Below are 10,906 nucleotides of genomic sequence, written 5' to 3'. Positions count from 1 at the left end.
GGATGGGATTGTTTACTATCGCAATGGTCTCCACTTCTAGTGGATATGGAAGGAAGATTAGGAAATGGGGAATAGAAGGGTAGAAATGGAAGTGGTAGCTGGAAAAAGGATACTTCCGTAGAATAATCGGCACTCTACCCTATTAAAATGGGATTACAGCAAAAAATATTTCCTGTATTTGAGTTTGAGATTACTCTCACATATCAGTTCTTTTTGCTGAGGCAACAATTTGATTCATAAATTTTAACGAGTAAGAATGACACAACAAATGTGAAGTCAACTTACAGTCCTTCTGAAAATTGCTTTGATGTTGGTTATTTTCTTTAGGTTAATGCCATCAATTAGTGGTCATATCAGCATTATAGATTATACTATCCTACTACTCTTTTATCATTCAATAAAACATTTTCAAGGTAATTCTCTTCATTTTATGCATCTCTCTAACAAGTACATCAATAGCACAGAGCACTCTAGCAAAAATACACTAATTTATGGCCAACTTCAGAGCTGATAGAATTATTTCACTGGAGTCCATTTAAAGTAATCAATTCTAAAAAAAACCATTAGATTTACACTTATCAGTTCATTTTGCTAATAGCTATTATGAGCTAATATCCATTGCAATTTTTGTATCACAAAAATATTGACATTTGACCGAAGGACATTTTAACATGAAAACTATTCAATTGTATGAAATATATGCATTGAAAGCCATTATATCAAGCCTTGACTATTGACACCACTTTCAAAATGCAGTTCATTGGTCTTAGGTACACCATGACATTCTATCGATTCACATTTGCAAATGGTGACAATAGCCTTGGTCTCAATGTAAGGGAATTATTTTTAGCTCTTTATTTAAATTTCAACAAGAAACAATTATAGCATTCGATAAATAAAAATCCAAAGAATTACGTTCAAATCAAAATACTGAATATATAATCACTATACAATCATCTCTCTATGAGAGACATGATTCCATATTCAAAATAAATAATAGTTAAGTTCAAATAAATTGGCAGGTTATTTTCATCTATGCCCAATATTCAAAAGATACCAGCCATATGGAATATTTATCAATTTATTTGCAACTTTAATATATATTTTAATGGATATTTATGCATTTCTAAATCCCATAGTGAAAGAATGTGTTTTGGCCTCCCCATCACAAGAAGTTAAGTATAAATGTAGCATTCTTGAAATTACTTAGGAACTAACCAGAGAAAATCAAAATCTTAGCATAAAAAAATTGTGATGGTAGTATGTAACTTTTAAAATAATAAATTTTTATGCTCTACTATTGTATGTAGAATTTGATATACACTGTACAGATGAATTTGTTTTCTATATATCATCAGACTCCTCTTGTAATTACAACTGATCACTGAGTGATAAATTATCTGTACATGGAATAATTTTTAGAAATGTCCCGTAAGTGACACAACAGCCGGCTCTCCATCACTGGTGAGTTGAAATATCAACTTTCTGTCAATTTAAGAACTCACTCGAAGAGTCCATCCATGACATTGGTTTGCCACTTTTTTAACACTCGAGATTCTTCAACAACGTTTTTATGACACTTAAAGAAGATATCTACAAGAAGTACTTTACTCTGTGTACTCCCACCACTCTTTCTCATAGCCTTCATGAACATGCTCCAGAAGAACTTTTCTTCTGCTGTCACAGTATCTGGAAACAAAGAATGTAAGCTGATAAGAATACAGTAAAATGAGACTTGCAGGTTAAGAGAATAGCAAATTTTTAAACATATCTACCTCAATGGGAAAGCAAATTTTTGCCTTCTCCTATCATTTACCAAGAACCTTAATAAAATACATATATTAAAGGCAGATGAGAGATATTCAGCTTGGGAAGAAAGACAAAATTGACATTTTCCACAAAGAACAATAAAAAACTTTTAAAAAATGCTGATTGTACCATATTACCATTGATGCAACATAATATTCAGCATGACCCTTGTTAACATGAGACCTTTAAAATTGATCCTAACTCTAAACACAACACATTCACTACCACGAAGATGTAGCCATCTAGTTTTTACGGAATAGATAATATTCCATGGAACAACAACAAAAATTAAAATTGATTCAGTCATTCGCTGCCTATGATTACAGAGGAATTAAATATATGTACTTTCTTAGATCTGACTGCATGTTCATTAGTAACCTCTGACAATTCACATCCCCGTAAGGTTGCTTCTCAGAGAATTCTGAAATTATTCCCGAAGGAGAAGCAACCAGAAGAGGTAGAAGTGTTGGGGTTTTCTGATAAACTTGTAAATTAATAAGTATGGTTTGAACATATTGTTTTCTTACTTGTACAGAAATCAAAACAAACAGACAGAATGACCTTGATAAAGTAAAGACAGAGAATTATATTTACCTGTACTTATCCTGGACTTTCTGTTTAATATCAGCCAGATTTTCCTGAGTAATATCTCGCTCCAAATACTCAGAAAGTGTTTCAGTGGCACTTTCAAGGTCCTTCTGGTTTTCCTGCAGACAAAAAACATAATTTGTTCTATTTAACACAGTAAAACTACCTAATTTTTAATAAAAATCCATTAAATTAACACGTTTATACTTTCAATCCTCATTAAGAAGTACTCAGCATAAAACACTGACAACATATTTAAACTATATTTAGAAAAGAACGTAAAAAATACTAAAATATTTGAGAAAAATAAAAAAGGCAAATCATTACAAAAATAAGCACATGTACTCAGGACTAAAGAAATGACTTCCAGCAAAATGAACAACCATGCTTAAATCCAGGTTTCCGACATGTCAACTAATTATTTGTATCATTATCATCCATAGAAATTACAAACAATGACAGAAATGAATTCAGAGTAAAATCCACTTTAAGTGAATATGATTGATATGAAAGCAATCACACGAGTAGACATTTCTAAGGAAAAGATGACTTACCTCAAAGATCACTGATTGATTATTCTTTCGTAAGTAATAAGCAAATACATAGGTGTACATCAATGTTTGCCGACACTGGCATAAAATATCCACAGCCTTTTTGAGAAATTGGACCTGGGAGTAGAATTCAAATAATACATATCACAAAACTATGACTCATACACTTGAGAACTAGTACTCAATACAATCTCGTTGATTAAGTGAGATACAAATAATTTAATTATTATAACAGAACTTTCAAGAGAGTGTGGACTCTATTCCTGGTTTAGGAATTCGTTCAACTCCAAATTTTAATCATATATACTGAGCAACAAAATTAATTAAATATATTACCTCAATCCAAGACATATTATGTTGCTGCATTTCCTCCATCTTCTCTTTCACTGAAGCATATAGCTTGTGCTCAAACTTCAGAGACTGCATATGGTTCATATAGCGATTACAATAAAATAAATATCTCTGTAAAGCAGCTCTAGATCTTTCTTGAGCATCTCTTGCAGCTTTGGCTTCTTCTTCATCATAACGGTTACAATTATACCTATATTAAGATAGCAAAGAAATAAAACTACTCTTAGTTTCTCCACCACAATAAATTTAACAGAATGAATGGTGATTAATTGCGTGAAAAACTTAAAATATCATTACAATTTATGAAAATATTGAGACCCAGAAATATTTATAATAAACTTAAAAGAGCCGTATTAAATAAGCAACTACTAATGGCACCAAAAAGGTAGAAAGCTGAACTTAAAGCATTCGTGTTAAATTCTTTGGAAGCTCCAAAGGGTCATGTAATGTATCATTTTACTCATTGTTTATTCAACTACAACAATGAATCATTATATATCGTTTCAACATAAAATTTTAGCTTCTATAGTTGAAAGAGTGAAGAAGAATGTGCAAAAAAAAACAACTGCAAAACGGTGTTTTTCATCTCGTCACAGGCAAAATATTTGATTGGTAAATTTCATTGTATTTTTTACAGAGAGAACAACATCTTTGTATTACAATTAGCTTTTAAAAATTAAATTTTACCCATTCTTTCATTTTTAAAATGGCCAAAAGGTAGATTTCAATTTCCCAGGTGTAGTATATTACATATATATTTAAATATAAGATATTCATGTAATTTATAATATTTTAAGTAAGAGGAACAATATAAACATTTCCGTAGATGAAAAGTTTGGAAACATTGTTTTCATATCGCATTTGTAACTTCGATATTTATGTAATATTCTACACCTGGGAAATTGAAATCCACCTTTCGGCCATTTTAAAAATGAATAAATGGGTAAAATTTAATTTTTAAAAGTTATTCGTAGAGCAAAGATGTTGTTCTCTCTATTAAAAATACAGTGAAATTTACCATTGTATTAGACGTTTTCTGACGTGACTATAGAAGATGTTTTCTGTTCCTGTTATCAAAAATGTACACTGTTTTCCTGATAAAGATAAAAATATATTCATATTAACTAATCAGATTTAAACTCTGCTGTCTACATGAAGGTAATAATGGGTAATTCTTTTGGATATGTGTATGCAAATCCCTAAAACAACTGGTTTAATGAAATTACAATATTGTTTAAAAAAATTGAAACTCAAATTCATTACAGAAAAATTGATGATGCAAAACAAAGAGATAAAAATTATTTACTAGGAAAAATTTTATTTTTGACAGTAAAATTATTTTTTAACTTTTACCGGGGTTCCCACTCAACCGTGAATAAGCCGTGAATTTTGTCTACCATGAAAAAACCTGGAAAAAGGCGTGAATTTTGCCATGAAACCTTAAAAATATCTCAATCTCGATACCAACACTATGACTGACTGATCATATTCGATATGTTTATTATGTTTAAAGGTCAGGCATGTGTAGAGTCTTAGTCTACGCATTTATCTACACATGAATATTCGAAGTGTAGTAAGTACTCCGCCGTCTCGAAAGGGTTAAACTTGAGCTTTACCGTGCTTATGCTCCTCTTGAGCCAAAGGTTCCGACAACTCTTGCCAAAGTATGTTCGTATTCATAAGTGTTACAAGCCTTTCTTTGAATTTTCTTACATATATATAAAAAAAACTTTAATCTCTGTCCTCTTCCTGAATAAATACCTATGTAACAGCATCGTTATCATCGAGATCGCAATTTTACCAATGTGAGACGTAATTAATTATTGTAGCACAAAATAACAAAGAACTGTGTTTATTTAAATCTGGGAGTCACGGTAAATTATAAATTTTCATTTTTAAAGAACGATGCATTAAACAAAGGTGCTTACAAATTTTTTACCACAATATTCTCGCATTCCTTGCTCTTGCCAAGCACAGTTCCCATATTTGTGTTTTATTTATTTTTTATTACCCGTGCATGGTATTCGGTAAGACGAATTAAAAAATCCTTCCACGAAAACGTAATATTTGAGCTTTTCTAACTCTCATTGTCAATATAAACACTGTTACTGTTCATTTTCTCACTGTGTACTTGATTGTACACTTACCGGCTTATTAAAGCTGATTCCATGTCATACGGTTGCTTACCGTCATTTATTTTTCCCACGTCAGAGTTAAGAAAAACGTACGAGCCAAATCATTTATTCTGATTATCTCGGTTTTTGAAAACTAAGATAAAATGTCGTTGGTGAAACACAATCCTCACATTTCTGAGATAATAATTTTAACCGAGTTTTTGAAAACTGAGATAATAGAGAATATTATCCGTGTTGGTGAAACTGGGCCTTAGAATCTATATGTAATGTTTTTTGTTGTTACGATTACGAGGCACGAAAATTCAAATGACAGTTGGAAATGCAGTCGTATATAAATTTGTGGTTTGAAGTACTACTGGAATCGGAATCGATTTTTCACCTTAGCAAGTACTCATTTTCGATTCCGGTTCTTGGCCAAGAATCGAACCGACCCATCACTAATCAAAACACACTAATATCGGGTGCCTGTCTCTCATTTATCTGACTGATAATTTTAAAATGTGAAGTGAAAAGGAATGAGAAATGGGGGATGACCAAAGGAAACACTTAAAGAAGATAGAAAAGTAAGAAGGGCATTAAGTGTACATAATAGGTAAGGGTTGCTTCAAAATACTTAACAAACCCATGAAGGCACAGAACGAAAGATATAGGAATTCACCATGAATTGAAGAGGGACCTTCGATATGGGAGTTGGGATAAGCCACAGTGAGTCTCAAAATGACTATTATAGACCAAATTTTTCTAGAAGCATAACTGTAATTTTTTTCTTTTTCTTTTGCTACCCCAATTAATAATGATGACTTTTTTGCCTGGAGATCTGTTACATTGATATGAAAAGATTTAGGGCACATCATAATTGGTCGGAGGAGGTATTTTATAACTTAAGGACACTCCATATAACAATCGAAATTAAAGTACAATTCAAGTGTGTGATTATATACAGATTTCAGATTCCGTTTCCATACCACATTGGCTAGGTCTTTCTCGAGCTTGAAGAGCAGAAAGGAAAGTTGTTGTTAACAATTTCAAACTGTCCATAATTTATGGTCAATTCAACTAAATCAATACTGTTAAATTTATTGCTCAAAAGAGTCACTGACAAAGCATTAACAAGCAAACACAAGAAAATCCAAATTAAAGGAACTATACAACATCAAATTTTTTTGATAACAATGGTCATGAAATTTTAGAACACTAAATGGGGAGCTAAGAACTAATCTCAATCAAAATGACTTCTAGAGAAACAAGGGATCATTTTTTACATATTTAAAGGCAATTATACAGACCCAAATGAAAAATCTATTAATCAGTGAATTCCCCACCATGGTACTTGCAGACAATTTTTAAATGCCATAAGATTTTACTTTGATAAATAAATAGCAATATCTCAACATGCCCATACCAGGAGGATCCATGAGGCTCCCAAGGTCCTAAACACACCCAACAGAAGTCTGCTTTGCAGTTCTGATTTTTGCACACCATGTGATTACAGCCTCCATCCTTCTCTATAGTCACATTGCACTTTGGACACTCCTGAATGAAAAGAGGATATTAATCAACAACGGTTCCAAAAAAAACAACAATATAAATTCGGGATCGTAGCAGGAAAGGTTTGACTACAATTCAATAAGGATTCCATTTTATTTGAAAGGTTCTACAACTTAACAAGGTAAATCATGAACGATATTGTATCAAGCATGCTAACATGAAAATTGAGAAAATAGGTACTATATACTCACTACCAAAAGATATTGTATTCATATAAGATATAATCTGAATTTCCAACCAAATTTGTAGAATGAAGAACTGCAATTTGCTGTTAAAATAACGTTCATTACCTCTTACATCAAACTTAGATCTTATAGAGCTATCAACTCCATTGCCATTACATTAATTCAATACTAAAATACTTGCACTACAGAATAATCTTTAAAACTTAAGAAAAATAAAGTAAGTAATAGAGGTATTCTACCTTGGTATTGGCAGCTATCCAGTTAGATGTTTCAGAATCATCGTCACATTTTTTTATCCACTTCCTCAACAAATGACACTTAACGGGATCGTGCCAATTTTCACCACATAGGAAACAAAAAGTGTGACTACATTTACACGTCACAGGCCTTGGTTCAACGTATTGAACTTTAATTGCATTGTTGCAATCCGGTGAAGGGCACCAACGAAGAAGCCTGTTACACTATTAGTATAAGAGAATGGTTAGATACACAAGGAATAGCAGGTAAAATTATTAAAATACAGGCTTATTCAATAACCAACCTCAACAAAACTGTTGGTAATAAGGTGTTGATACTTGAGCTTCACTTTAGAGTCTCTAACGAGTCGCATAACAGTGGCATCATCAACCAAAATGTCACAACCATGAGCAGCACAGGCTATAGTTTGCCCGACACCCTCCTCCATTATCTTTGTAGTTAAATATTCACCCCAGCATTGTGTACAGAATCGATGACCGCACTCAAGCCCAGTCATCATCTGAAAATCATTTGTTTAAGGTGTAGCTCCAATCACAGAAAAGTAATCTCAAATTATTTCACATATACTCACATTAAATGGAAGAACCATGAAGCATATTTCACATTCCTCAGTACCTGAAGTAGACTGCTTCTTCTGTAGCTAAAACAAACAAATGGTGATATCAAGGACACGTCTGCGCAAGGAAAATAAGCATTATGTGAAATTTCACCAAGATACCTTTGGTTTACAGACTGGTTTTCGAAACGGATTGATGACACGCGCTTCGTTGAAAAGTAAATCCTGATCACCGTCATAAAATCTCTCCATCAACTTTTCTTTGTCCCATTTAAAATGGTTTAAAAGAATCCTCGTCGTGGTAACGGGTATCTTTTGGGACGGAAATAGCAATTTTTAGCACATAGTTAAAAACAAATGGAATAATTATGGGAACAAGACTTAAGTGACACTCTAGTCTGGGAGTACATAGCATTATTCTCAATGAAAACAAATCCATTGTTCCACACAACTCTCACCTCGACGACGCTGTTCACCTCTTTAATCGAATCGATCATGTGTTGCACTATTTCTTCCGTTGATAAAACTTCATATGGGTACTCATCCACTTCTGTCTGTCTTTCTCTGGGATTGTTACTTTCGACTTCCATTGCAAAATCTACATCATCCCCGCTAGATTCATTGCCCGAATCCACATCGTCGTAGAGTGTTTCCTCTTCGGAATCCATTATTGATCACTTACTTTCACTAACTTCTATTAACCCTAGGGATCCTAATTTTAAATTCCTGTTACGTATACATTAACTCTGCCAATTTTGCTACAATTCGATCTCAGTAAAATTGTCGAGCACCTGTACACTGACGATGTTTGTTACATGACGTCAGCTCCAGCCTATCGCTGAGGATTATGGGTAATATATCGGTCGCAAAAGAAATGGAAGAAAGTAAAGACGACAATTTAAGCCTTGAGGGACAGTAAGTTATACGTCCAAGGCTTCGCTGTTGAACAATAAATCGTCTTTACTTTGCCCAATCGCTCACTGAACTTGACTATAGAAACATTTCAATTTGTTGTGGCTCTTAATCAATAAACAATTCTTTGGTGCACAAGAAAACAGAGGACTATCGATAAACAATAGTTGTCTCGGTTGTTTCCCTTGAATCTCCCGTGACCTTGGGCTTTTCCATTTTGCAATATTGGTTACAAACCGTGGTGTTGTAACAATATTCATGGAGAGGAGCACAAATTTGACTCATTACAGATGAAAAATAATGCATCAGTTTCACATCAAACAAAGTAACGGAACAAATGATAGTGAAAGGTCGTCTGCTTACGTGACAGTTATGTATTTTCATATACTTGCTTTGCGTGTATACCTCTGCAAATGAAAATACAGACTTTTATAAAGGTATGATATGTACTTCTTCGTGACATAAAAGTCATTACTCGCACAAACCATACAAAACAGCCGATAAATCGACACAATTTCGCATATCAACAGTCGTTTTTCTTTATGTGATGATAGTGGACCATGGCTGGCGGAGTGGTGTAATGACCCTACGATTGTATTTACCGCTGATCCGATAAATATGAGCAGTAAAGCAAGCCGTAGCAAGTTTTGGACAGTGAACCACACTGTTCCTTAGGTTAGCCTTTAATTTATTCCAAACGTGACTTCAATATTTGTTTATTTTGCCTGATTGGTGTAAGTCAATTGATACATGTCGCCACTGGGAATAACTGTAATGTTGTTTTTTTTTATACATTTGCAGGAATGCATATTTTTTAATCTCATGGAATCAATTCCACCCATAGCCTTCTCATGCCTTTTATTTGGATGGATTGTTGTTTTATTGTTGCAGCAATCATAGCTGCTTTTATACTATGGAATTTAAGACTGACCCAATCGAAAAATTTTATGACATTTTTGAAGAAATTGGGAAGTATGTACTTGATTGCAATGTTTAAATTTATCTGTTTTTAGCGCTTTCGGTTTAAGTCCTACTCATGGTAATTTTTTCTAATAGTGGACAGTTTGCTGTTGTTAAACGTTGCGTCGAGAAGTCGACAGGGCATGAGTTTGCGGCTAAGTTTATCAAAAAGAGGCGAGTCGCCTCCTCTAGAAGAGGCGTTCCTCTCGTCGACATTCGACGAGAAGTTAGTATTTTATCAGAAATGGACCATCCGAATATAATATCTCTTCATGATGTGTATGACAATCGACAGCATGTGATTCTTATTTTGGAACTGTAAGTGTCTTCTGAGTATTCATTTATCGTTTTATTGAATAATTTGTCTTTCTTATTCCAAAATTTCTACTTTAATCTCCATGCTTGACAGAGTTAACGGCGGTGAGCTATTTGACTTCATATCGGTGAAGGAAAAATTGTCTGAAGAAGAAGCTTCAAATTTCATTAAACAAATTTTGGAAGGTCTCAATCACATGCATCAAAAATCGATTGCTCATCTCGATCTCAAGGTTTGTGTGATTTAGTCATATATATTGTTTGTTTGCTTTTTTGGCCAGTTCTTTGCTGAATCCTTGTTTTATTTATGTTTCTTAATTAATGTGCTAAATATTAAATTTTATGCAGCCTGAAAACGTCATGTTGCTGAAAACAGATCCACACCACATAAAATTGATTGATTTTGGGCTCTCTCAACGTCTCCTTCCCGGTGATGAAGTAAAAGCAATGCTTGGAACTCCAGAATTTGTTGCGCCTGAAATAGTTTGTTTCGAGCCTTTGTCTTTGTTCACTGATATGTGGGCTGTTGGAGTCATCACATATATATTGTGAGTAATGAAAATTGAATAGTATATTATCTGCCACTGCTTAATTTGTGAACTTAATTGTTTTTGAAGAAAGAGTGAACCTTTTTTATTTTGCTGTATTTTATGTGTAAAGTTGTTGGGTTATAATTATTCTGATGAAGGTTTTCTGAGTAACCTACCAGCATGTTGACAGCCCATCAAGAAGTCATGG

General features: G+C 33.4%; 2 protein-coding genes across 5 annotated transcripts in view; one reads left to right on the top strand and one right to left on the bottom strand.

Moving 5' to 3' along the window:
- Positions 1–413: 413 nt before the first annotated feature.
- Positions 414–8,841, bottom strand: LOC124166415 (E3 ubiquitin-protein ligase ariadne-1). Its single transcript, XM_046543946.1, has 10 exons — positions 8,440–8,841; positions 8,144–8,293; positions 7,997–8,065; positions 7,709–7,924; positions 7,407–7,628; positions 6,837–6,967; positions 3,285–3,489; positions 2,952–3,065; positions 2,404–2,516; positions 414–1,689 (listed from the first exon to the last, which is right to left on the bottom strand). Exons 1-10 carry the CDS (start codon positions 8,647–8,649, stop codon positions 1,608–1,610), a joined length of 1,512 nt encoding a protein of 503 aa, XP_046399902.1. The 5' UTR covers positions 8,650–8,841; the 3' UTR covers positions 414–1,607.
- A 147-nt stretch (positions 8,842–8,988) lies between these two features.
- Positions 8,989–10,906, top strand: part of LOC124166413 (death-associated protein kinase 1-like) — a 92,894-nt gene continuing 90,976 nt past the window's right edge. For 3 of the 4 annotated variants that reach the window (XM_046543945.1, XM_046543944.1, XM_046543943.1), the window contains exons 1-5: positions 9,436–9,568; positions 9,695–9,865; positions 9,950–10,171; positions 10,263–10,401; positions 10,517–10,716. In XM_046543945.1, the coding sequence (XP_046399901.1) occupies positions 9,807–9,865; positions 9,950–10,171; positions 10,263–10,401; positions 10,517–10,716 (620 nt within the window). In that variant the 5' untranslated portion in view covers positions 9,436–9,568; positions 9,695–9,806. Of the gene's footprint in view, positions 9,331–9,435; positions 9,569–9,694; positions 9,866–9,949; positions 10,172–10,262; positions 10,402–10,516; positions 10,717–10,906 lie in introns of those variants that run through there. The other variant, XM_046543942.1, reaches the window with a different exon arrangement.

The sequence above is a fragment of the Ischnura elegans genome, chromosome 10, assembly GCF_921293095.1.
Source record: "Ischnura elegans chromosome 10, ioIscEleg1.1, whole genome shotgun sequence".
Taxonomy (NCBI): domain Eukaryota; kingdom Metazoa; phylum Arthropoda; class Insecta; order Odonata; family Coenagrionidae; genus Ischnura; species Ischnura elegans.
The sequence above is the reverse complement of the archived record's forward strand: the minus strand, read 5'-3'. Positions and strand labels throughout refer to the sequence as shown.

Excerpts from the sequence above, each read along its gene's own strand:
- LOC124166415 (XM_046543946.1), bottom strand. The coding sequence starts at position 8,649 with ATGGATTCCGAAGAGGAAACACTCTACGACGATGTGGATTCGGGCAAT. Across the intron at positions 2,517-2,951 it reads ATCAATCAGTGATCTTTGAG|GAAAACCAGAAGGACCTTGA; the intron begins GTAAGTCATCTT and ends TTTTGTCTGCAG. Across the intron at positions 1,690-2,403 it reads AAAGTCCAGGATAAGTACAG|ATACTGTGACAGCAGAAGAA; the intron begins GTAAATATAATT and ends CTTTGTTTCCAG.